We start from the raw sequence: 27,806 nt of genomic DNA, 5'->3' as shown, positions 1-27,806 counted from the left end.
GCGAGTGAAAAGGCAAAAGGAAGTACATTGGATAAAAATTAATGAAATTGATGGGTTAGCATTGCAATATAATTGTAAGATAAAAATTTAATTTTTCCGGTTGACGGTTATAAAATACAAAAATTCATATATAAGAACGATCACCAGAACGGACTCCACCTCAACCAAAAGGATAAAAAGGAGGAAAAAATATTTTTTTTTAAAAAAAAAAGAAAAAAAAAAGAAGAACAATTTTTTTTATTTTTTTTTTAATTCAAGAAAAGAACAATTTTGAATCCAAATAATCCAAACAATCCGTTATTTGCAGTTTCAAAAAACCGTTTCCCTCTTTTCGTTTCCCTCTCACTCTCACACTCACTCTCACACATTCAGTTTCCGAAATCCCAAACCAAAAGGAGTCACTGAAAACCGAACCCTATCCAGTAATCGAGAACCCAAACCCTAAGAGAATGGGGCATAGGATTTTGTTTCTCATCTTCGTTCTCGGTTTTCTTGGCCCTGAAGGTGTTGACGGAGTCCAGATTCTCTCCAAGTCGAAGCTCGAGAAGTGCGAGAAGAATTCCGACTCCGATAATCTCAACTGCACCAAGAAGATCGTCTTGAACATGGCGGTTCCCAGTGGCTCTGTAAATCTTCTATTTTCTTTTTTCCTAACGTAATATTTTGTGTACTTCGTGTTTAATTTAATTATGAGTTTTTTATAATTGTTTTACTCCAATTTAATAGTGGATTTTTTTTTTTTGCTCATTTGGTGTTGTGATTGGTAAAATCTACGTTGCGATTTTCACAACTAAGAAGAACTGAGAAATTACATTTATTTAGGAAAATTCCAAAGTTCCAGTAAATTCCTAGGTGAGAGTAAATCACGAATATATGGGTGAAATCAAAGGAAACAAATGACGGTCTTTTGGATATCTAATGAAGCGGAAGATTTGCGATCTCTATCATTGTCTTAAGCATTACACTTTATTGAAATTGTTGTAAGGGTACTTTTAAGATTAATTCAAGATTAGTGGTAAATCTGACAGTGTTCTTAAAGATAATGGTTAGGATTTTAAGATCTCTATTATGGATTTTCCTAGAAAATCTAGAGGATGTTGATTCGTAGCTCTTAATAACGTTGTTGTACACTTTATAGAAACTGTATAAAGCATACTTTTGAAATTAATTTGAGAATAGTGATTTGTGAAGTGTAGGGAGGTAGCGTTCGGAAATGTCAGCCTGTATAGACTTGAAATTTAATATAGATTATTCTGTGTATTATTGCTTAAAAATAATATATAAATTCCATGTAAATTGTCTTTTGATTGTACAGAGTGGTGGAGAGGCCTCAATTGTGGCGGAAGTAGTGGAGGTGGAGGAGAACTCAACTTCTAACAAGATGCAAACTCTGCGAATACCACCAGTGCTAACGGTCAACAAATCTGCTGCATACGCCATATATCAGCTAACATATATACGAGTATGGGAAAGATTTTGTTAATTTATGTTGTGTTGCTGTGTGAATATATGTTTGTGGTGCTTGAGAACATTTTTCTATATTTTATAAGAACTACTTGTTATATTCCAAGTGTTAAATCTATTTTCTTCTATCCCAAAAAGATTTTTTTATTTTATATAGAGCAAGAAATTTTAATTTTAACTGTGGCAGTCCAAAACAATAAAAATCTTCTGCAAAAAGTTTTGCTACGTGAATCTGATAAGTAGAGAAAGTTATTAGGAGATATGGTTGTCCGTAATTTAAACCTTTGCCCACGCTAGATGGTTTGATTAAGTAAACCTTCTACTTGTTACATACCCTGATTTCTAATTGTTATAACATTTGCATTTTTCCAGGATGTTTCTTATAAACCCCAAGAGTTTTATGTTAAGACACGCAAATGTGAGGCAAATGCTGATGCAAAAGTTGTGAAGATATGTGAGAGGTAAGGAATCTTCAAATTATTCCTGATATTTCATTCTAATTTTCATTCTCAATATGATTTTTCCATGTCTATCTTTTAACTATTGTGCAAAATTTGTTGGTTTAAATAATAATTGTGCTATTCTGATGTTTGCACTTCTATTTTGGACTTTTGATTTTAGCAGTTTATTCGCATAGAAAAATGATCCCTACACTCATTTCTTACAACAGCTCCACAACAAGCTGACGTGGCTGATAATATTTTATTATTTTTTTACAAAAATAAAAGAAAACAAAACAAAAAAAATAATAAAATATTACCAGCCACATCAGCTTGTTGTGGGACTGTTGTGAGAAATGAGTGTAGGGATCAATTCTCATTCGCATATACCGATAAAACACAACCATGACGTGGAAGAGCTTTGATAGATAATTGGGCGAACATATAAAAATATATTCGGTTGTAAAAAAGAAAAGAAAAGAAAAGCCAATGAGTGCAAGCACGATTGACGAGTCCTCCCTTTGTAAGAAAAGGTGAAGGGTTAGGTCGTAAGTTTTGTGTGTGTAAGTTACTAATCGCAATTAAAAAATAAAAAGAAAGACAGTTTTGGTCATATTTAGTTTTCTTTAAATAACTAACTACTTTTTTTTTTTTTTTTTTTTTTTTATTGCTTGATAGTCATATTAATTGATTTTACAATCTTGTATACAAACTCTGCTTATACACTACCTTACACTATCTTGGGCCAAATGTTAAATTTCCTTAAGGTAGAAACGTTGCTTCTGACTAGATTAGTACATCTCTCTCAGCAGTTTAGTGACATTATCCTGGTCTGCTTGGAGATCATATGCCTGGAAGGTCATTAGATATGCAAACCTCGGACATGGACTCTTAACTTTCATCTTCAGTTTTCGCTATAATTCCTTCATTATCACGCATTTATGCTCATGAATTTCTGCCTGAGACGTCTGCTTCAGCAATCAGTTTGTTATATTGAGAATCTGTTACAATATACTGCTTAGCAAGCGTGAAGGATATTTAAACTCAGGTGTAAAGTTTTATCACCAGAATCTATGTATTTGATAAATGCTTTGACAATTCAATATCCATAATATATGTTTTAATCTTTATTTAATTGCAGATCAATTTCAATTAAGTCCTAGCTTATTGTGGTGAATAATTTGTATGTGGTGTTGCTGGCTAGAGGGAGGCCAACAATTTATGCCAGGCTCATAAATACATTAAGACGAACGCGTTCGAGAGATCAGATAAAATTGAAATGTCATACATAGAAGATTAGTCATGCGTACTAAGGTTGCACCCATTTGCGCTTTTAATGATATGCTTTACTTGAAAAAAAAATAAATTAAAAACTAACTCTCCCATTCACTTGTAAGTCCACCCAACTGTGGGCCTCACACATGCACAACAAAGGTAACTAACAAAATGGGGGTCACCATGACTTGAACCAAGGACCTCCACTACCTTGTCTCTATTGTCATGTGGTGTTTTGAGAGAGATTAACCCCAAAGTGGTTGACTTCTATATATCTTTCATATGTTGCTAAATAAGAAATATTAAACGGTTGCCCTTATACTCTAACAATGTACCAATGGTATTTTATGCACAAATTATTGAATATGCCATCTTCCTATCAAGGTTAGATTTTGGAATAACTATATAGCCTATTTCATTTTAACTTGCTTGTTTTCTTTTAACCGTTGAGATCGTGCTTGCCAAATTTCAGTTCATATATTTGGTGAAGAAAGCTACATGCAAATTTATGAGTTTCTTTACAAATTCACAGAAGGCCAGCTAACTGGTTTCTGTGCCTTTTTTTAGGTTACGAGATGAAAAAGGTCACATTATTGAGCATACCCAGGTGCATTTCTACCATATTGGATTAAATTTGCTTTTGGAGTTGTCATTTTTCTTTTCTAGTATCTACAATACTTCTGATAGCAATTTTTATGATTATCCTACTTAGTAAAGTTTACTTGAGATTTCTATGGAGTTATGAAAAAATAATTTTTTACATTTTACAATATCCTTTGCAGTTTGAACCTTAGAGTCATAGCCTCACATACTCACTTAATTTTGAATCAAATATTCTCTTAATAAACTTCAGTTGTTGACAATAGCTGTATGTATCATGTTGATGCTTGGAACTAGAAGTATTTTTGTAGAAAATAGTCATGTATGTTATGTTTAGAAACTTGAGGATTTGAAGAATCTTCCTAACCTTGATGATCAAGATTTTGATAGGTAATAGAACTGTTTAAGTTACCTTTGCAACAGTGATCTTGATAGGTTTAAATTATATTTATAATAGTTATATCTGATTTTATTGTTCCGTTAGTGATATTTCTGTTGCTTGCTCTACAGCTTTTGTCTCTAAGTCTCTTTATCGTACTTGCATATCCCACACTTGAGGAATACTGTGGATTACATTGAGACATTTATTTACGATATTGATTCTTGATTATGCATCTTTTACATTTTTCTTTCACATTTGTATTTAACCAGTTTGTGTTTTATTCTTTTCCCTTTCTGCGTAGCCAATATGTTGTCCTTGTGGGCCCCAGAGGCGGGTGCCTTCATCATGTGGAAACTTTTGTAAGTGCTTCTTTTTGTTCATCATTCTCCAATTTTCTATGCAGGATGCTTCTTATGGTTATGTGGTAATTGATTATAAATTTTGTTTTCATTAGTTGACAAGTTGATGAAAGGAAAGCCAAACACTGCACATTGTCTCCGATTTCCAGGTGATTGGTATGGCCATTTTGTTGCCTTTTTCGTCAGTCTATGAAAATTTCTTGATGACATGATGGATTGGATGTTTACAGCAGCAAATGGATGCCATATTTGATTGTTTTTGGCAACACATGTCTATCTATCAGCATTTAGTCAAATAATAATTTTTTTTAGTGGTTATATGATTGTTTAAAGTTTCATTTTGTATTAACAACTTATTTTTAAAGTTTCTTAGTTGTCAAGCCAAGCTCTTCTGTTGTGGTCCATTTTCAGTTGTCCCCGGTAGTGCTGGGCTTGGATTGCCCCCAGGCCTCGCCGTCTGTTCAGCCTCCTCTTGCTGCTGAAAAGGAGGCATGATTGGTCCAATCCCAGAAGTGGCTGGTTGGTTTTGGTGTTGCTCTTCTTTGGAGTTGGTGGTGAGGGATTGGGGAGGCGATATTTGGGTTGGGGAGGACACTGAAGAGAACTTTTGGGAGATTTTCCCTCTCAGTTGGGTGTTTTACCCCCTGCAACTTTCTTGGATTGGGCTTTGGTGGTGGATTTGTGTGAGAGGATAGAGGACATTGAAGAGGATCACCCTTAGAAGGTGAGGGGTGTTTGCCTTAAGTCTAGAGGTAGAAGGAAGCTTTTGAATTTAGAATGCTCCATCAACTATGATGCTTATGGCACGTCCTCTAGGGCACTGGAAAGGCAAGGCTTACGCTGTCTAGTGTGGGTTCGGGTTTGAGGGCTTTTGGTGTTTTGAGTGTTTGGGTTTGAAGGATGGGTTTTTTTGCTGTTTTGTTTGGGTTTTTCTTTTGCTCGTTTTAGTTAGGAGTTTCTTTTGTATACTGTCTGTGTATTTTGGGGAGCCTTGTGTTTTTTTAATAAATTGTCCATTATAAAAAAAAAAAATTGAAGTTTCTTAGAATAGTTTCTGAGTTACAGTTTTTTTTTTCCCATAATGCTACACTCTTGATAAAGAATCAAACATGATACATTTAGTCGGTGTATGACTTACCAAATTAAAATGGTTTGTGATGAAGCTCCTAATTGAGATCATAGTGAGTCTGGTATTATCTATTCTCCTCATAATTATCAGTTCTTACACCTGGATTATTGATTGAAGGTTCAGCTTATAGAAAATTTTGCATTATCATGCTACTGCGTATGTTTTTATATTATTTGTTCTTTTATTTTTTTTGTTAAGTCATATTCTAAATTTCACAAACCATTTTGCATTATGGCAGAATTAATAGATATATATATTTTTTTTATGTACTTAGGTTCCATGTGTTTGGTATTGGACAGCGATCATTGGGATTCAGTGTTCGTATTCAGGTCAAGACTGGATCTAAAATTTCGGTATGCTGTTTCTTAATATCCTTGTACTTTATCTAAGCTAGTAACAATCGCGTGCAATGCAGATAAAACTAAAGCATTGATATAAGTAGATAATTCATATAGGGAGATCTACAATGGTAGATACATGAAAATTCAATGATTCTTCAGTGAATGGCAAAGCAACATTTATTTTTCGATAAGGATAATTCAAATGTAGAGGGAATTGGGAGTTTCTGCTTTATTTATTGGAGAGATGTGGTTTTGGGGAGAAATGGTGAGGTTGGATTGCTCATTGTATTTCTACTGTTTGTTTCTCTATCATTATCAATGGGTCGCCTTCAGGGTTTTTTTAGTAGTTCACGAGGTCTATGACAAGGGGATCCTTTGTCTCCGCTACAGGGTTTTTTTAGTAGTTCACGAGGTCTATGACAAGGGGATCCTTTGTCTCCGCTACTGTTTGTGTTCGTGATGGAGGCGTTAAGTTGGATGATATCTGCAACGGTGGAAAGTGGGTGACTTTTTGGGCTCTCAATGGGATGGAGATCTCAAGAGGCTATGATGGTGTCTCATTTATTATTTGTAGATGATACATTGATTTTTTGTGACCCTAATGTTGACCAATTCCGAGATCTGAGATATTTGCTGCTATGTTTTGAAGCGGTTTCAGGGCTGAAAATCAATATGTCTAAATTTGAGACTGTTCCTATAGGTGAGGTAGGGGATGTGGGGGAGTTGGCTAGCATCCTTGGGTGCGGTGTAGCTTCACTTCCTATAAAATATTTGGGTCTTCCGTTGGGTGCTAAGTATAAGGATTCTATTATTTGGAAAAGCATTATTGAGAAGATGGAAAATAGATTAGCGGGGTGGAAGAGATTGTATTTATCTAAGGGTGGGAGGTTAACATTGATTCTTAGTACTCTTTTGAGTTTACCTACATATTTTTTTTTTGTCTCTCTTCCCTATTCCAGAGTGGGAGTGGCTAATTGTTTGGAAAAACTTTAGAGGGATTTCCTTTGGGGTGGTATTGAAGATGAGTTTAAATTTCATTTGGTTAATTGGTCTATGATTTATTCATCGAAGGTCTCGGGGGGGTTAGGAGTGAAAAATTTGATTTGGTGTAATAGAGCTTTGATGGGTAAATGGCTATGGAGGTTTGCTATGGAAAGGGATGCTCTTGGAGAAAGTTGGTGGCTATTAAATATGAGTATGAGGGGTGGTTGGTGCTCTAAGGAGGTTGGGGGTTCTTTTGGAGTAGGAGTATGGAAATGTATTAGGAGGGGATGTGATGCTTTTGCAGCTCATGTGAGATATGCGGTCTGGGATGGTTCTAAAGTCTTGTTTTGGCATGATGTTTTGTGTGGGGAATTACCTTTGAAGACTCTTTTTCCAGAGCTGTTTCTTATTGCATGTGGCAAGGATGCATGGGTGGAGGAGAATATGCAGAGGCAAAACGGCACAATTCTGCAGAATATTTTGTTTACTAGACCTGTACATGATTGGGAGGTGGAAGTGGTTACTAGATTTTTTGAGATGTTGTATTCTCTTAAAGTAAGGTGTGAAGGAGAGGATAAAATTTGTTGGATTCCAGCGTGAAGAAAATCCTCTGAAGTAAAGTCTTACTATAAGGTTTTATTTAATCCTATACAATCTTCTTTTCCGCGGAAAGTATTTGGGTAGTCAAGGTTCCCTTGAGAGTGGCTTCATTTGTGTGGACGGCGACTTTAGGAAAAATTCTAACTTTGAACAATTTACGAAATAAGAATATTATTGTGATGGAGTGGTGCTATATGTGTAAGATTTCTGGAGAGTTCATTGATTATTTGTTCCTGCATTGTATGGTTGCTACAGAATTGTGGAGTACAATCTTGTAGTTATTTGGTGTTGTGTGGGTAATGCCGAGATCGGTGAAAGAGATGTTGGGGAGTTGGAGGGGGCAAAAGGGCAACTGGACGTTGATGTCGATCTGGCGAATGGCTCCGTTGTGTTTGATGTGGTGTATATGGAGGGAACAGAATGCATGCAATTTTGAAGATTGTGAGACTGGTATGTACGAGATTGACTTGAAAAAGTTGAGGGAACGGAATGCACGAGATTACCTTGAAAAAGTTGGTGATACAAACCTTGTTTATGTTTAGAGTGAAGATACAGTCTATGCTTGAGTATTCTTAATATGATTTTTTAGATATGTGCTCTCTTTTCTCTTTGAATTGGGGATTTCATGTATACATCCTGTGTACTATGGGTTTGCACCCCTTTGTGCTTTTTGAAATATACTTATAAAAAAATAATAATTAATGATTGCTTGGTGAATGTTGAAGCCACTCCTCATCTCCCATTAACAAAGAAGATATATCAATTAGCTTTTTGTGCTCATCTTCTGCAATAGACTTCACACCACATGATCTGGTTCAAATATTGACTAAATTGGGAAACATGATGCTGAAAAACAACTATTTTCTGGCTGGGCAGTATATCTGATCCTAGACCCAAATTAATTGGAGAAGTGCCAGTATAGTGAAGTAGCAGTGAATAGGAAGAGGAGAAGAACTCAATTTTTATATGGATTAAGGATTAGAGGTAAGGCAAGGAAAATTATTCAAAGCCTTATAACAAACTAGGAGGCATTAACTACGAAATATTTGTTGCTTAGCTAGTATAGAAATTAGGAAAAATTCCAAGTCTGACATTTCTGGATAAACCCTTCCAAAAAAAAAAGGCAGCTGAATTGGAGTGGCCAGCTCACGATTTCATTCATTCTATCTATTAGTTTTGGCTTCCAGAGAGAGAATGCTGTGTGGTACTAACTGGCGCCCCATCACACCAGTTCACCTTATTTGTTATGTTTTTATCTTTCTTCTGTATTTATATTCTTGCTGGACTGAAAATGGAAATATTTCACATACATTGACGCCCTTTAAATGAATTTAAGAAGTAAATGCACGAACGATGAATGACTGTTAAGTCATGTAATTTTCAAGCTTCAGTTTACTGCTTCGTGTTTCATTTTATCAGAGCAAAAAGTCCACGTTATAACTTTTTTTATTGACTGAGACTTTGTTGACCTTTTTTGGCTAGCAGGAAGTGATTGTGGGTCCTGAAAACAGAACAGCAACATCCACCGATGATTTCCTAAGGGTTAATCTTATTGGTGATTTTGTTGGATATACAAATATACCGACATTTGAGGACTTTTACCTTGTAATGCCGAGGCAGGTATACTTATGGATATATATATGATTAATATCCATTGACTTCAAGTGATAGAAAAAAAAATATTGATCAAAACATCCTTATTGTTCTTCCTAGTTGTTCTTTCTTATTTTTGGCATCTTCATAAAACAAAATTGTTGTATTCAGCTAATTACTATAAAAAAAAATAAAAAAAAAATAGTAGTTAGCTCTTTAAGTGGGCCAAGATGGACTGAGTTTGAACAAGGATCTTATGAAATGGGATATCCGATTTGCTTTGTTTGTAGCTATTGTTGTTATTTGTATTGTTGGCTTTTGCACATTCTTTTGAAGTTACAGCTCCAGTGAAGTAGATGTTGGAAAGTCAGCACACGCCTGAAGAATGTATAAAATGTAGTTAGTCAAAAAAAAAAAAAAAGTGCCGTTCCAGTTAAACTGGTAAATTGGCAGATTAGGTTTAGAGCTTGAATTAGAATTCGATGCCATGAACAGATATTGCATTATTCCAGTTAAACTCTTATACTGATTATTAGACATTACAACTGATTTTATTATCTCCTGACTAATGTATGTATTACGTAAATATTGACATAGTGCATAGAATGTGCATTATGTTTCAAGGGTGAGGGGTATAATTTAGGGTGTCTTTCAAGTTGTATTGTCTGATATTCTTATAGGATTAAAGAATGGAATATGGCGTGAAGTAAGCTTTACTTGGAATTTTACAGTGCTTTACTAAACTCCACCCCCCAAAAAAGAAAAGGCCCTAGGTAGAATGCATTGAAGAAGCAGGACCTATTTTGCTGGTCCCTGAGTTAGCTGCGGTATTGGTTGGATTGTGGAATAAGGTTAAGACCTTATATGCTATTTGTAGGAAGACAACCGAATTTTATGTTGGAATCTGCATGATGGGACATGACTGGATCGGAAGAAAATAGTGCCAAATGTACATATGCTTCGGAAGTTTTTACAAAATTGAAAATTGAGTTACAAGATCGCAAGATTCACCTCTAGGTCTAATTTTGAGCCTTTCTTCTTTAGTTTCTTAGAAAGTCGTTACTTATCCAAAATCCTAAGTGTGGCATACATTACATGGTTGAAAAATTTTAGTCTCTAGGATACAAATTTTTGTCATATCTCTTTGAACATTGAGCTTAACTACCTACCCCAGGTACCAGTTGTGGCATATATAACATGGTTGACAAATTTTACTGTCTATGGCACTTCTCTGTGGTTATGCCTCCTAGAACATTTGAGTTGAATTGCTGGCAGATATGATACTAGTTTATCATTTGTTTATTGTTTTTGAACGTTAATTGAGTGAGGACTTGAATAGTTGTTTAAAGTTTTATATATTGCTGAGAGCTGCTTCTTTCTTTTGTTGAAGGGTGATGGTGATCAACCACAGGATTTGGGGAGGAATTTTTCTATGTGGATGCTGCTTGAGAGAGTAAGGTTTACCTTAGATGGCCTTGAATGTAACAAAATTGGTGTCAGTTATGAAGCATTCAATGGGCAGCCAAGCTTTTGCGCTTCACCATTTTGGAGTTGCTTGCATAATCAGTTGTGGAATTTCCGTGAGGTTAGTCAAATTGAAGTAGCACCTTCTCTAATTTATGTTCCTCATATTAGCCACTTTTTTTTTTACAATTGTAGAATTCTTGTAAGATGAATTATCTATTAATAATTTATTGCCAATGTCTTTCTCTATGCATCACAAACAATTTCTTTTTGCCTTTTCTTGTCTAGCATGATAGTCATTTGTTGGGGTTCCATCTTTCTTCTATGCAAATTATGAATGCGTTATCATGTTTGTGAATGGAACAAACTCAAATCCTAAAAACATTGATACTGGTATTGGTAATATGATTTTGTTCTGTACACTGATTTAGGTTATTAGACTACATTGACATTCTTCTTATGTTTTGTAATTGTGTCATTTTCTCTTTATTTTTTTAGAATGAAGTACTTTAGAGGATTGTGATTCCTTTTGAGTCAACATGTTGTTTTCTTACAATTAAGTTAAATTAAGAATAGACCTTTTTTTTGACAGGCTGACCAGAACCGAATTAAGAGGAATCAGTTGCCACTATATGGTGTTGAAGGAAGGTTTGAAAGGATAAACCAACATCCAGTTATGTTTCAGCAATTTCTGAATTATATATTAAATTACTAGTTGTCTTAAAAGTTAAAGCTTATTGGAAAGGGTAAATTTAATCATTTAATTAATCCTCTAACACTTCCCCTCACATATGGGATTAGACAAAATATGGAATATTTAATTAAAAATAAAGGGTAAACTGTAGAGTCAGGGTTTAAATTTAACACATCTGCTATGATACCATGTTAATCACCATTTGTCCAAAAAACTTAGTTGAAGGAAATGGTAACTTTAATCATTTAATTCATATTCTAACATCATATACCTTTGAATGTCTGCTATTTCTTTTTATTTATCATTTTGATTTGGGTGCAGAATGCAGGGACTCATTCGTTCTCCATAGGAGTAACCGAAGTACTCAATACAAATCTTCTAATAGAGCTAAGTGCAGATGACATAGAATATGTTTACCAAAGGTGAATATTACTTTCTAACATCATTGCCTACTATAAGTTGAAGTATCGATTCAGAGATAAACTGTTTTTCATGGATTGTTAGTTTATTAAGCACTTGATCCTATTAACTGGTATGAAACCTAAGTAGTCAACTATAATATATAAGTACAATTTAGCTTATTTGATTTCCAAAAATTAGTTTGTAAGTTTTGAATTAAATTGGAACCTGAAAATGTTATTTCTAATACCTTTGAGCTTCTTAGGTTTATGGATTTTAAACAGAGATATAATGTGAGATTTAGAACATCCAAAATCATTTACAATATTTCTGGAGATGTTACATTGAGTAAATTTTGAAGAAGATTATTGTTAATTCACCACTTATCTCAAAAGGTTAAGCTTATAGAAAGAGGTAAATTTAATCATTTAATAAATACTTTAATACTCCCCCTCACGTATGGGCTAGAACTCCATTTTAAACTCAGGACCTTAGCTTTGATACTATGTTAAATCACCACTTATCCTAAAAGCTTAAGCTTATAAGAAGAGGAAAATTTAATTATTTAATCAATACTTTAACAATTATGGAAGAGAACTTGAATTTATCTTTGAGAAAGTTTTACCTTTCAAGTATGGCTGATATAGTACAAGATTTAGAACATCCAAACTCGTTTTCAATATCTCTAGAGATGATAGATTGAGTATTCTGAAGAACATTGGGGAGAGACTTGAATCTAGCAGCACTAAGACTAAAATCTAAATATATTGTATGAGTGAAACAATAATAGATTTAGAACATGCAAACTAGTTGTCAATACCTCTGAAGATGTTACATTGAGTCAATTTTGAAGAAGATTATGGGAGAGAACTTGGATTTAGCACTGAGCAAGTTTTAATTATCTATTATGACTTCAAAGACTTCATGATTCTAACATATTTATTTGCCTGGGTTTGTGCGTACATGTGTGACTTTTTGTTCCGGTAGTTGTAAACATTACCATATTTGTTTAGAAATCAAGCCAAATGGTCTTTTCCTTTTTTTTTTTTTTGATAGCTCAGCAGATCTTCATTCTTTGACATGTTAAGAAGCTTCATTTATGCTGCCTTTTATATTTCCATATTTTTTTAGGAGTCCTGGAAAAATATTAAGCGTCAGCATACCAACATTTGAAGCACTTACTCAATTCGGAGTGGCTACAATCACAACTAAGAATACTGGTGAAGTGGAAGCATCATATAGTTTAACGGTATTGCTATTGAAGTTTTCCTCATCATGTCCTGTAATAATGTCAATTATCTCATTTATGCTGAGAGAATGGAGCTTCTTGTTAGCTAGGGGGTTTCCCCAAGTTGGATTAAGGAAGGTTTTGATGTGTTCTTCTACTTTTGGATAGTCACTAGGTTGATTAAATCACATAGGATGTAACCATGAAATTTCAAATGCCTCTTTTCATATTTTGATAACTACAATGTTGTTCTATACTGGTTTTGAATCTTCTTGGTTTTTTTAAATATAGAGTGCATTATTTTGGTACAAGGATGGTCTACTGATGTTGGGATTATCAGCTACTAGAAGTTTAGTATTATGTAATATGTGCTTATAGTTTTGTGGAGCACAAGATTGATGTTATTTAAATATAGAGTGCATTATTTTGGTACAAGGATGGTCTACTGATGTTTGTTAGCATAGATTGAGCCTTGATTGGTGCCTTAGATTTAGCCTTGATTGGTGATAGTTACTTTATTGATTAGCATAGAAGAGGGTCATTCAATCCAATTGACATGGTATCAGAGCCACAAATCATCTAAATTAGATTTTCTTAGTTTTTCAATTCTCTGGGTTTGTGGGTATCAAAATATTTCGTTGGTGTTCTGTTTGATTACGTTTCTGGGGTTAGGTGTTTCAGCTGTGCTCTTTTCCTGGTGGTTTCGGTGAACAGATCTTGTCTGTTGCCCTGAAAATATTCTGAGTTGTGTTTTCTGGTGCGGGTCTGGAATTTCTGGTGATTATCGGCAATTTCCGGGTGATTCTGGGTGTTTCTAGGAGGTTCTGTTCTAGGGTGATTTCCGGTGGGTTCTAAAACTGTTCTTCGGCAGTTTTTTGCGAAGTTGTGACTGAGCTTCCGGTCCTGTTCGCCGTGATTCCGGACCTGTTCGGCGTGTTGTACCGTTCATTGAGAAATCTCGTGGGGTGCGATCATATCAGTGGTGTTCGATTGGTGTGGTGAGCGTGGATCCGGCGATCTGGTTCCCTCGGCGTCGACGGTCACGGGGTTCATCGGGTCGTCTCCGGCTCTCCCTCCCTGTTTCGGCCCACTCAAGTCCAACCGGAAATCGCACCTTCGGTTTGGTCGGATCTGCTTCGGGTTCCACCGTCTGCTCTCGGGTCATCTGGACTTCTCCGGGTTTGACGTGTTACAAGTCACGGTCTCTGCGGGCGTCGACATCATCAACCACCGGCGACCCATCGAAAAACCGGTTCCGATCCCTCAACCGATCACTCTTTCTCATCTCTGATCTCACTCTCTCGGTCTCTCTGTGTTTCGGCCAGAGAAGAGGAAAGACAAGGAGAGTAAAAGGAGAAGGGCAGTGGGTTTTGCTCTGGCTACGTGTGGTCCTGGTTCTGATCAGGAGAGTATTTGACTAATATTTCTTGGAGGTTGGAGAGCAGGCCATTGACACGTGGGTAAATCAGAATTTATTTTTATTCACTTTGATTGGATTTCATCATGTCGTCTAGTGATTCCTTTGGGGTCCGTTTTACTGGAAAAAATTACTCTACTTGGGAATTTCAGTTTCGTCTATTTGTTATGGGAAAAGAATTGTGGGGCCAAATTGATGGAAGTGAGCCCGAACCTACAGAGCCCAAGGAGTTGGCCAAGTGGAAGGTTAAGGATGCCCGTGTAATGTCTTGGATTTTAGGGTCTCTCGATCCTCTTATTGTGCTTAATTTAAGGGCATATAAGACTGCGAAGACTATGTGGGAATACCTGCTGAAGGTTTATCACCAGGATAATTCCGCACGCCGATTTCAATTGGAATATGAGATTGCTAATTTCACTCAAGGCAATCTCTCAATTCAAGAGTATTTCTCTGATGTGGTTTATGCAAAGGTGCCTGCGGCATCTATTCCTGCGGTTCAGGATGTTCACGAACAAAGCAAAAGAGATCAATTTCTGATGAAATTGCGCCCTGAATTTGAGGCTACTCGCTCCAGTTTAATGAACCGGGATCCATCACCATCTTTGGATGTTTGCTTTGGAGAATTACTTCGAGAGGAGCAGCGTCTTCACACGCAGACTGTGTTTCAACAAGATGCCAATCCGAATCCAGTTGCCTATGCAGCCTACGGGAGAGGGAAGGGTAAGGATATGCGTAATGTCCAGTGCTATGGCTGCAAGGCGTATGGTCATATTGCTGCCAATTGTGTAAAGAAAGTTTGCAACTATTGTAAGAAACCAGGCCACTTTATCAGAGAATGTCCCATTCGACCTCCACCTCGTCATGCTACTGCCTATCAGGCTACAGTGCACACTACTTCTGATTCAGGGATGACCTCGGCTTCTTCTGTAGCCGGATCTTCTAGTCTTACACCTGAGAAGGTCCAGCAGATGATTATGTCAGCCTTTTCCGCCTTAGGGCTTCAAGGTAATACTTCGCATAAGTCTTGGCTTATTGATTCCGCTGCATCCAATCATATGACCAAATCTTCTGATGCATTGTGCAATGTTCGTCCATATCTTGGTTCATCTCAAATACAGATAGCTAATGGGAGTCACTTAGCTATAGATGAAATAGGGGATATCAATCCTTCATTTCAAGATGTTTATGTCTCTCCTGGATTGTCTAATAATCTTATTTCAGTTGGCCAGTTAGTTGAAAAAAACTGTGATGTCCATTTCTCTCGTGATGGTTGTCTTGTGCAGGATCAGGTGTCGGGGAAAATACTCGCGAAGGGGCCTAAAGTTGGCAGACTCTTTCCACTGCAATTTTCTATTCCTCGTAATTTATCTTTGGCTTGTATGACCATTAATAATCCGAGTGCAGTATGGCACAAACGTTTGGGCCATCCTAACTCTGTTATTTTGTCTCATCTGTTCAACTCTGGTTTGATTGACAATAAAGATCATGTTTCTAAATTGTTGTCTTTAGATTGTTCTGTATGCAAACTTGGTAAGAGTAAGGCTCTTTTGTTTCCTTCCCATGGTAGTCGTGCTTCTAAATGCTTTGACATTGTGCATAGTGATGTGTGGGGCATTTCTCCCGTAATTTCTCATGCTCGATATAAATATTTTGTGACATTTATAGATGATTTCAGTCGGTATACTTGGGTCTATTTTCTTCGGGCCAAATCTGAGGTCCTATCTGTTTTTCAGAACTTTGTTGCATATATTGAGAATCAATTCTCTACATGTATTAAAATATTGAGGTCTGATTCTGGTGGAGAATACATGTCCCGCGCATTTCATGATTTCTTACATCACAAGGGCATTGTCTCTCAGCGTTCTTGTCCTTACACTCCTCAACAAAATGGGATGGCGGAACGAAAGAACCGACACCTCTTAGATGTTGTTCGCACTTTATTGCTTGAATCATCTGTCCCTTCTAAATTCTGGGTTGAGGCATTATCTACTGCAGTTTACTTAATTAATAGACTGCCTTCTCAGGTATTGAACTTTGATTCTCCATATTACCGTTTATATCATCAGCATCCTAGCTATCTTAATATGCATACTTTTGGATGTGTTTGTTTTGTTCATTTACCTTCTCATGAACGTCACAAACTCTCGGCTCAGTCTGTTAAATGTGCCTTTATGGGTTATAGTATTTCTCACAAAGGTTATGTTTGCTATGATTCATGCGCTAACAAATTTCGTATATCCCGTAATGTTGTTTTCTTTGAGAATCAATTTTTCTTTCCTACACCTGTTGAGTCGTTGCCTAAGATTAGTAGTCTACCTTGTTTTGATGATTTGCCTCCAGTTCCTGACCGGTTTAAACCCGGACTTGTGTATACTCGACGTCGACCAACTTTGCCCCTTCCTGAGGCTGATCCTTCATCTGACACTCCTCTGACAACTTCTCCTGAGATGGAAATGACATCCGAGACAGATCCGATCAGTTCTTCCATGCCTCCTGACCCTGGTCTTCGACGATCTACCCGTTTCGTACGTCCTCCTGAGAGGTATGGTGATTATGACACTTCCTTTAACACTACTTTGTCGTCTATTTCCATACCTACATCCTTTTCGGAGGCTGTTAAACATGAGTGTTGGCGGAAAGCGATGGATGAAGAACTCCAGGCTCTCCAGGACAATCATACATGGGAAGTGGTACCTTGCCCCGCTACTGTTAAAGCCATTGATTGTAAATGGGTTTTCTCAGTTAAGCTACGCTCTGATGGGACTCTGAACAGGTATAAGGCACGCTTAGTTGCTCTTGGGAATCGGCAAGAATATGGGGTGGACTGTGAGGAGACATTTGCTCCGGTGGCAAAGATGACTACAGTGCGCACTATTCTGTCTATTGCCTCCTCTCAAGGCTGGCTCCTTCACCAGATGGATGTCAAAAATGCTTTTCTTCATGGTGATCTCAAGGAGGACATTTACATGCATCCTCCTCCGGGCTTATTTTCTTCCCCATCTTCCGCTGTGTGTAAGCTAAAGCGGTCCCTCTATGGCTTGAAACAAGCTCCTCGGGCATGGTTTGAAAAATTCAAGTCTACTTTGCTTCGCCTATCTTTTGTTCAAAGCCAATATGACTCTTCTTTGTTTCTGTGCAAGACTCCGACTGGTCTTGTTAACTTACTTGTATATGTAGATGATATTGTCATTACTGGCACTGACTCCACCTTGATTGGACATCTCAAGCAAAATCTTCAGACTTCTTTTCATATGAAAGATCTTGGTTCTCTTAAGTATTTTTTGGGTTTGGAAGTACACAGGGATTCTTCAGGTATATTCTTGAATTAGCACAAATATACCCAGGATTTGATTGAGCTAGCGGGTCTTCAGGATTCACCTTCGGTAGATACACCTATGGAGGTCAATGTGAAATATCGAAGTGAGGAGGGTGATCTCCTTGCTGATCCCACTATGTTCCGACAATTGGTAGGAAGCTTGAACTATTTGACTATTACTAGGCCTGATATTTCCTTTGCTGTTCAGCAGGTTAGCCAGTTTCTGCAAACTCCACGCCATCTTCATTTAGCTGCTGTTCGCCGCATTATCAGATATCTTCGGGGATCACTTGGTCGTGGGTTGTTCTTTCCGACTGACTCTCCGCTTCGCCTGGTTGCATATAGTGATGCTGATTGGGCCGGATGTCCTGATACTAGGAGGTCTGTCACAGGTTGGTGTATGTTTCTTGGTGACTCTTTGATCTCTTGGAAGAGTAAGAAACAAGCTCGCATCTCTAAATCCTCTACTGAATCCGAATACCGAGCAATGTCTGCTGCTTGTTCTGAGATTGTTTGGCTTCGTGGGCTTCTGGCTGAACTTGGTTTTCCTCAAGCTGATTCTACTCCTCTTCATGCTGATAATACTAGTGCCATTCGAATCGCTGCTAATCCTGTTTATCATGAGCGTACCAAGCATATTGAAGTAGACTGTCATTCTATTCGAGAAGCCGTGGACACTTGTGTTATATCTCTCCCTCATGTTTCTACTAATCTCCAGATCGCTGACGTCTTCACCAAGGCCTTGACACGCCAGCGCCATCAGTTTCTTGTGGGCAAATTGATGCTTCTTGATCAACCAACATCAATTTGAGGGGGGATGTTAGCATAGATTGAGCCTTGATTGGTGCCTTAGATTTAGCCTTGACTGGTGATAGTTATTTTATTGATTAGCATAGAAGAGGGTCATTCAATCCAATTGACAATGTTGGGATTATCAGCTACTAGAAGTTTAGTATTATGTAATATGTGCTTATAGTTTTGTGGAGCACGAGATTGATGTTATCATGAAAGATTTTATGTTGAATTCTTTGTGTCCCTTCCATAAATGGAAATGGTCACATTACATTCTCTAAAATTGTTTTGACATCTTGGTTCATTGATGAAATTTCAAATAGACTGAATTGGTTTTATCTGCTATGCAGTTCCTTCACTGCTTGCTTGTGGTTTTGACTACTGTAAGAAGAAGAAATTGAAGTTTTCTGAACTAGAATGTTCATGATCTCAAGAAGAAAAATAAAGAAACCTCATGGACATTTGCTTGAATGTGATTAGCAATTTACACTATGTATCAACTATATACATTTCTTGTTGAGTAGCAATACAGTAAGGTAGCTTGAAGAAATTATATAAAAATGAACTACAACAATGGATGGAAAATTTCTATGAAAATAATTATAAATTTTGTGGAGCTGTATTGTAACTATGGCCTTGGAGAATGCAACCTGTTATTTCATTTGTGATGAAGTTTTCCTTTTTTCAGTTTGATTGCACAAGAGACGTCACAATCATGGAGGTACCTTTTTCTTTTTCTTTTTTCAATCCAAGTTTCTCAGCATTATTATTATTATCAGTCATGAAGGATACTGTTTTTGAAAGTTTAGACGGTTTCAGGAACAATTCTTTATTATGAAGCCGAAAGAAATTACAAATCGATCATTTAAACTCTACCCAACTACCGATCAAGCTGCAAAATATGTATGTGCAGGTATGATAAATGCTAGAATTTTGGTGGAATCATGGGCTGCTCTTTTTGGTAATGATCAGTAAGGTGGCGGCATAAACTAAATATTGGTCAATTATCATGCTTTAATGCAGCTATACTAAAGGATTCTAATTTTAACGAAGTTGATAGAGCTGAGTGCCAATTTACTACTACATCTACTGTTCTTGACAACGGATCACAGGTTTGGTGGTAGTCTCGAGAATATGATTTGTTTAGTACATCTTCCTTTCCTTGAGATAGGAAAACTATGCAAAAAAATTAAAAAAAGTATCATGAAGAAGGGACCTTAAAATTGATCAAAGTATGAGAGGAAAGAAATATCTATTTACAGCTTGAGGATGTAAGAATTAATATAGGTGTCTTTGGATTATTGTTGCATGTTGCTGTAACATGATAGTAGATTTTTTTCTTTTTTTAACGAAGCCTTTTGTCCAACTTATTTGATTTATACTGTAAATAAAGCTTGAGAATTAAAAAAGATTATGTGGCTCTAGTAGTTGTTCAGTATAGAAAGGATATTCTAGGATGTTGTTAACCTGGAAAAGTTTGGCTGGATATTCATCTTTGAGAATGGAGTTTTGTTCACTAAAAAACTAATATACAAACAAAAAAAAAAAATTACAGAGTTCACGAACGTTATAGAATACGCTGCATTTGGTTCAAAACTACAGAATTGTTTGTGAATTCCTCAAAGTAATCTTTGATTGAAAAAAAAAAGTGAGGAAGTGTTAAGGCAACTCTAAATTGTTAACGCAACAAGGAAGAGACTGACAAAAGCACCGGTTTCAATTTATGTTCTTGACTACATTGGTAATATAGTCAGACCAAATATGGTTTTTTTATGCTAGGTCAGAAGATTTAGTTGATTGCAATACCACTGACTCCTTTACCCCCTATTTACCGCTTAATCTATTTGTCTATGGATGTGATGGATATAAGCTTTATGGACTTGGAAGAGACACGCCAAAGAAAAGATGCTTTCCACTAAATTTATGGCAGATAAACAAGAAGCAACTCATTCTCTTCTCTGCTTTCAAAATCTATTCAGGACTGTTGTCTTGGCCTCAAGAAAAGTAAAAAAAAAAAATAATAATAATAAAATAAAATTTAGAGAGGACTATCATGTTCCATCTTCCCTAGCAGAGAAAAAGGGGGAAGAAAAAGGAAAACAGGAGGGCCCCTGAATTCCATGTCATATGCAAATGTGCCAGGAGAAATTTTACCAGTTTTTCCACACCTTTTCAGATTTGGGGGAAACACATCATAGAGTGTTTTTGTAAGTAGTGATAAATAAGGTACTGTTGTTAATGACAACGTTGGGGAAACCATCCAATGCTACACACAAACCATCCAATTCTTGCTTAGGAGAGGGCTATATGTATTTTTTTATTGTGAAAATACATGTAGACCGAAGATTGTATATTTTTCGATTGTGCGTAGAATTGCAAGTAGTTTTTTTTTTTTTTTTTTAAGTAGAACACTTGTGTTACAAATTGTTATGTGCCTAAAGTTTCTATTAAGACACTAAATTTAGTAAATTTGGAATTTGTTTAGGTGGAAAATCAGACAATAAAAAAAATCAAGTGATGCTTAGGAGTCCCCACGTACTTTTGTGGCAGATTATGTGATATCAAGAGTGACGTTAATCATTATTTTGTTGCAGAGTACTCCTTTTCAACCACCAAAGAGTAGTATAAATGGTTTCTTTGAGTCTATTGAAAGCATTTGGAATAAACTATGGAAAAGTTTGGTAGACTTTATCACAGGAAAAACTTGCAGGTACCTTTTATTTTATTTTTCTATATATATATATATATAGATATATATATGTCTTGCAGGCACTTGTTCTAGAAGGAAAACAGAAATAAAAATATCTTAGAATTCTTCTCCGTTTCCTGAATATTGCTCCTCGTCTTCGAGCTTCTTTTCCATATATGTATTTGCATTAATGGCAATGAAGGATTGTTCTGTGGGATTTTTATTACTTGTGAATTTCAGTCTCTGCTGATATATGTAATAAGTCGCATAGTTTTTAGGCAAAAGAAAGCTTCATTTGGTAAGAATGAGGTTACTTCTTATATCCTTTTGTGAAATAACAAACTCGTACTTGTCAAATTTAGTGAGTTGAAAGAAGCCTATATAGACTGTTAACAGTGTCGGATTCGTGAGTTTATCTTTTCTTATACCTATGTACTAATGAGTTTAAGTCATTCAGATTTAAGGATTTGGAATCAGATCTTTCAATATATCTGGATATTTGAGGGATAGAAATTTTCTACTTATTTTGGGGTATGCTTGGTCAAAAGTCTATTTTTAAGTAGGAGATAAGGGCCTAGATATGGCTAAATGTCATGTGTAGAAAGTCCCAAGTAGTTTGAATTTCCAGGCTTTGTTGAGCTCTCTTAGTGCTGATTATGAGTAGAGGATAAAAAGCCTAGATATAGCTAAATGGCAACAAGAAAAAAATGTGCGCAGAAAATCCTGAACAGTTGAAAACCACAGAGTTTGAAATCCATGTAATTTTACTTTCCAGGCTTTGTTGAGTTACATAATTTTTGAAATTCTATATGCTATGACATCGTGATAATTAATATGTATATGATCAATCTATTCATGGTATTGATGGTATGGAAATCTTACCAACAGAATTTTATGGGTGACTGTTTTATTCATGATCTTATTTTTAGAGCATGATATTGATGGTATGGAAATTTGTACATGGTAATATTAATGCGAGGTGTAAAAATGATAAACCTAAAAATTGAATTTAGAATGAGAATGTAGAGTTTTTGACACAATTAGATGCACCATACAGGGCCGGCTCGATATAATTTGGGGCCTAAGGTGATAATTTTAAACAAGGCCTTTTTACATGGGCCCTCTCAATGATGGTTATTTTTGTAGAGTTATGATTTTATTTCAATAAGTCTCTTTTAGTGGGCCCACTCTCTTCATTGGCTTCCTTGTAGTCCACATGTTTTTAGTTGAGTCTTCTAAATAGGAGAGAAAAAGTTTTTTTTTTTTTTGTTGGTATTAATTGTTGTGTTCTTGAGCCTCTAACTATTTATTTTTCTATTGAAGTTAAAGGGTTTCTAAATAAGAGATCATGCTTCTTTTATTTTTTTCAAAACCATTCAGATTATGATTGGGCTTCTTTTTTTTTTTTCAAACAAACTTATCTTTGGGGCCTATTCCACTAGAAAAAATTGTTTCAGATTAAGATTAGGTTTTTTTTTTTTTTTTCTTTTCTTGAACAAACCTATTTTCGAGGGGCCTTAGGCGACTGCCTAACTCGCCTTATGGACGAGCCGGCCCTGGCACCATATATAGGTTCACCTTTTTCTTTTAATAAGTTTGGAAGTTTACTTTCTTTTCTTATTTGGAAGCTATTTTAAACGCACCAAGAAAGGCTTCCTTGAAGACAAAAATTGGAGATCCATATTATACTTACTAATTATTTAGTATTCTGAGAACAATATTCCCTCCTCTTACATCTTAGTGGATTCTATCGATAAATTTCATAGTTGGATCCCTCATTCATGCGAGAGGTAGGAGTATTGTTTCAGAGGTATAGAATAATTTTCTATTATGCATGGTGGGACCAATTTCCCTCCCAAATTTTTTGAAGTTTTGAGGTTCATTCCAGAAAAACTTTAAAAAGAAAAAAGAAGAAGGGGGGGGGGGGGGGGGGGGTTTATTTTGTTTGTTACATACTGCAGCTGTTATATTAATTTCACCTGTGTCCACGCGCGCGCTTGTACTAATGCATATTTGTATGTATGCATTATGTTCTGGAAGTTCAGTTACTGATATTCCATGATTTTTTGGAGCGCAGAAGGAAATGCTATGGATTTTTTGACTTCAGGTGTCACATACAGTATATATGTATGAGTTGGATAGTAATGTTTGGTCTACTTTTGGCAATTTTCCCAACTGGTAAACCTTCTTCTTCTCTTTTGTTTTTTTGTTTTGTTTTTCAATTTTTTAACCAGAGAAGTAAATGTTCCATAGAAAAAGCAAATTATACATTATAGACTCTGCTCGAGTTGCAGTGCTTGTGCTACTATGGCTTTTGCATCAAAAGGGACTCTTTGATCCTCTTTATGACTGGTGGGAAGATCATTTTGGGGCTGATTACCAGAGTAGCAGGGGAATCCGGAGGCACAGAGTTGATTTTGACCACCCTCACATTCATGTTAATAAACATCATGAGCAGCAGCCAAGGCACCACAAGCATGGTCCTCAATATAAGCGAAGAAGCATTTACCATGAAAGAAGGCACAACCATTCCAACAGAGACACTGATTATTATCACTATCTCCATCATGTTCATAAGGACAAACACAAGCATGGCCACAGTAAGAATTTAAGTACCACTCAGCGATGGAAAAAGGGAAGACAAGATGAATTTCACAAGCGCAAACGGGGGCTGCTGAATGACACCCAGTTTAATCTTCATGCTAAGCGGGGAGAATAGTCGAATTTCAAATTGATATTTCGGTAATGTTAAAGCCGTATAATACAAATTTTCATTCTTCCCTTTTTTTTTTTCACAGGGTGGGGGGGAAGAAAAAAGAAGATGACAACGAAACATTTACACTAATTCTTACAAGGAAATTAAGTCTAACGAGTTTTTGTATATTGGATTAACCTTTTTTTTTTTTCTCTCTTCCACAATTATATGTCGAGATACGTTAAATACAAACTATGTATGAGATCTAGTGCAAAAGCATAGCATGATCATTGTCAGTGGAGAGACCATTATAATGGTTCTCCTCTGAATGTATTGTTGATTAATGTCCTCTGCAGCTTGAGCCCAGTGATCCTGGTGGGTATGGCGCCAAGCTGGAAGCTTTAGTATTGTCTTTAGCCACACAAATGACTTGCCTGTGCATTGCTCAGCTTCGATTATGTAGAGTTGTGTCCTGTTTCCTTGTATCCTTCTTCCGGAGCTGAATGTGAAAACCATTTGGAAATTGTAAACCAGGAGTTCGAACAATATTTCCTCCTTTGATTGTTTGCCACCTGGAAGTTCATATGTAAATAGGTTAATAACTCCGTCTCTCAAACACACACACACAGATTTTAGGACAGTTACCTGTACTTTGTTACCAGACAATGGAGAAACACTGCCATTTGCACCTTAGTGAACTCGGTTCCAACACAGAACCTAATGCCACCACCGAAAGCCATGAAATGCTTGGATGCACCATTTAATTCCACTCCCTATTTGCCACAATTTCTTATCAGTTTAAGCTTTTGGGACAATTGGTGATCTAACATGTCTAATTGCAGCAATTGAATGTTCTCGAAAAATTGATGACCCACCTCCCATCTCCATGGATTGAAAGTTAGGGGATCTTCATATTTTGCAGGGTTCAAGTGTACAGCTGGGGGACAGACCATAATGGCCCAACCTGCTGGAATGGTATATCCTGCATCAATATTTGCATAAATATGTCATATTGGGTGTACTTTTCAACTGATATGACTTGTATTCTGTGAACTCATACCTTTAAACTGAATATCTCTCAGTACTTTGCGGAAGATCCCTGGAACTATATTTGCTAATCTCACTGTTTCATTTATGAACTGCAAGTTGAACTTTGTCAATTCATAGAACAGAGCTACATACATATAGGAATGATTTTTAGTATTTTTTTATGACATGGAACCTCACTAAGGCAGGGCCCTTCGGACTCACCCCTGAGGAGTAAACTCCGGATACACAACCCCACTCACAAGAACCGTGTATCAAGTAATCCAAAAAAACTCTAGTGCGGAATCGAACTTAGGATGTCTAACTCTACGGCTCATCCCAAGCCCATCTTTTGACCACTAGGCTGCACCCTGACGGGTTTGGAATGATCTTTTAGTATTTTCTAAGACAAAAACTGAAAGTGCTTGACCTACCTGGAATGTAAATGTCATTGATTTGTATTCTTTCCATGTAAGCCCAGAATCAGCATTTTCCCGTTTGTTAAGAATTGTCTCATGCTCTTCCTATCAGAAGGTAGAAACATGTAGAGAGCATTGTTAGTTGGTGGGGTGACAATGAAGGTTGTGAAAGCAATAATTCAGACTACTTCACTGACTGTTAATTGCTTCAGCACTAGAGGATGGTCTGAAAGAAACTTGATTGCTAAAGTTAGAGCCAGGGAGGTTGTTTCAAAGCTGGCAAACAGTAGCACAAACATCAAATCCAGAGCGATTTCTTCTGTGAGAATTGTTCCCTCTTTTTTAACCTCTTCAACAACATAGTCAAAAAAATCACTTTGCTGCTTCCTGGGCATTGCCCGTCTTTTCTGTAGCATGCTCTTCAGCATTCCCATTGCCCTTTTCCTACCCTGAGAAAAAATTCAATAGTCAAGACCAAGAAACATAACAAAAGGTTGTTTAGGAAAATCAATCTATAATTAAAGGTCTATTGGGCATACAGCACCACTCATCAAAAAACATTAAGCCGATAGGAAATGGGGAATTTAGTTACTTTATTCATATTGAGTAATTCTATTTACTAGATTGTTATACGACTGTCATACAACTGGAATGACGTAGCAGGGAACATCAGCCCTTAATTTTTATTTTTATTTTTTTAAAGGAGCCTGATTCAAAGACTGATTTTTACTGCCACATTATCAAGTTTTATGGCAGTAGTTATATAAGAGTCTACTAAATAACATTACTCATTAATATTCTAATATTCTCCCTCACGTACACATGGACTATTTTAATTAAAATGTAGGATAAACTATAAAGTCAAGATTAGAACTCGGAACTTCAACTACGATGATACCATGTTAAATCCCAAAAGCTTTTAACAGTTAGGAAAAAAAACTTGGACCTTGGTTAGCCTGATTTGTTCATGATTTTACCTGTAAACATTTGTGATAAGCCGTGCCAGGAATGTCCAAAGGGAAGGAAATTAATCCCCGTATGAATGCAACGAAGTTCTCCCTTAGATTCTCTGAGGATTTATCTGCTTCATAACTGATTAGTTTCTTTGCAGTCAGATCAAAAATCATCTGAAAAGATCAAAGTATTATTATTATTAGGCCTGGATTAACAACAAATTATCTGCTGATTCTTTAATGGAAAAGAAATAATGGTTAGCCTGAAATTACACTTGCAGTTGCGTCTTTTAATTCAACGGCGTCCTGACATGACCACCGGTGTAATCTTCTGGTAGCCGCCTGTTCAACTTCAGGGAGCATCTTTTTCAGGCTTTCAGGACCAAAGAGATTCAGCACCATGTTCTTCAGGTACTTGTACATGAACCCATGTAAGGAACCCACATTCTGTCGTCCAAAAATCTCTGTGAATGTTTCCGGGTACCAGCTTTGGAACAAGTTCCCCTCTTGTTGGAAGACGAAGTGATTGAGATCCGGGTCCGTTGATATCACCACCGGTCGTCCGACCAAATTTGTCCTGAATATCGGCCCATACCTGGAATGTAAAATGCGTTATCAGAAGGATAACAGCAACAAGAAAATGCGAAAATGCAGTTAGAGCTGACAATTTTTTTGACACCACGAACTCAACACAAAATTAGTGGGGTAGAGTTGTGGGGTCTTACACGTTTGATTAAATGAGTCGGGTCAATATTAACATATATAGTTTTATACTGTAACTGGACGAGACCCAAACCTGACATGCCATCACGAATTGTTGCCCCTAAATGCAATATCCTTTGATAGGAAAAAATGGTGAGTTATCAGAAAGTTTACCTATCCATCCTTTCTTTGATAAACGGAGGAACGCCAGAAGAAGTGTTGGGAGAGAAGAACTGGAGGGTCTCTCCAAGGAGTGGCAGGCCCATTGAGCCTGGTGGGAGTTTTCCTTTGCATCGGGGATTTCTCCAGCTGTAAACCCAATTTGTGATGCTTATGATTAGCAGAGCTCCAATGCAGAAAGCCCACATCTTGCTTAGTTAATGAGTTACTGAATGAAGCTCAGAAGAAAAAATAAACGATCTTGAATGGAAGAAATAAGCACAATGGTGTGAAGGGTTTTTACAGAAAAAGAAATGGGAGAGGCTAAGATTGCCAGAAATGAGAAGGATTTTGAGGTTGGAAACGTGGGAAGAAGAAGAAGTATAGACAGGGAGGAGCAGAAAGTGCTGGCATGTATCTTAGAAACCAGGAGATCTTCTTAAATAGTCAGGCCAGAACTTTTACAACTATTTAGAAAAATAATATAAAGTTTTCCTAGTTGTTGGGGATCTATATATAGAATAGATTATGGTAGACTCTGTCTAGAACACCCACTATCCTTTGTCAACGGAAAGCTATGAAAGTTTGTGTTAAGAGCCTTGCATGACTATGATGAAAGTTACAGGATGCTTCCTCTCTCTCTCTCTCTCTCTCTGTGCGCGTGGATGATTTGTTTGGTTATGGTT

The 27,806-nt window shown here is 36.7% G+C and overlaps 2 protein-coding genes across 2 annotated transcripts; one reads left to right on the top strand and one right to left on the bottom strand.

Annotated features, from left to right (window-relative positions):
• The first annotated feature begins 296 nt into the window (after positions 1-296).
• On the top strand, positions 297-27,719 carry LOC133854115 (protein HAPLESS 2). Its single transcript, XM_062290159.1, has 20 exons — positions 297-626; positions 1,316-1,462; positions 1,837-1,925; positions 3,747-3,786; positions 4,463-4,520; positions 4,616-4,676; positions 5,924-6,002; positions 9,060-9,194; positions 10,558-10,752; positions 11,224-11,304; positions 11,647-11,747; positions 12,856-12,973; positions 19,166-19,198; positions 19,297-19,390; positions 19,501-19,589; positions 21,072-21,187; positions 23,244-23,344; positions 23,461-23,908; positions 24,704-24,836; positions 26,541-27,719. Exons 1-18 carry the CDS (start codon positions 450-452, stop codon positions 23,883-23,885), a joined length of 2,139 nt encoding a protein of 712 aa, XP_062146143.1. The 5' UTR covers positions 297-449; the 3' UTR covers positions 23,886-23,908; positions 24,704-24,836; positions 26,541-27,719.
• Positions 23,993-27,329, bottom strand: LOC133854116 (cytochrome P450 87A3). The gene is made up of 9 exons (XM_062290160.1): positions 27,136-27,329; positions 26,533-26,854; positions 26,284-26,433; positions 25,504-25,755; positions 25,322-25,411; positions 24,922-25,000; positions 24,737-24,843; positions 24,507-24,634; positions 23,993-24,433 (listed from the first exon to the last, which is right to left on the bottom strand). The coding sequence occupies exons 1-9, from the start codon at positions 27,327-27,329 to the stop codon at positions 24,307-24,309; spliced, it is 1,449 nt and encodes a 482-aa protein (XP_062146144.1). The 3' UTR covers positions 23,993-24,306.
• Positions 27,720-27,806: the final 87 nt, after the last annotated feature.

Source organism: Alnus glutinosa, chromosome 13 (genome assembly GCF_958979055.1).
Source record: "Alnus glutinosa chromosome 13, dhAlnGlut1.1, whole genome shotgun sequence".
NCBI lineage: Eukaryota > Viridiplantae > Streptophyta > Magnoliopsida > Fagales > Betulaceae > Alnus > Alnus glutinosa.
The sequence above is the reverse complement of the archived record's forward strand: the minus strand, read 5'-3'. Positions and strand labels throughout refer to the sequence as shown.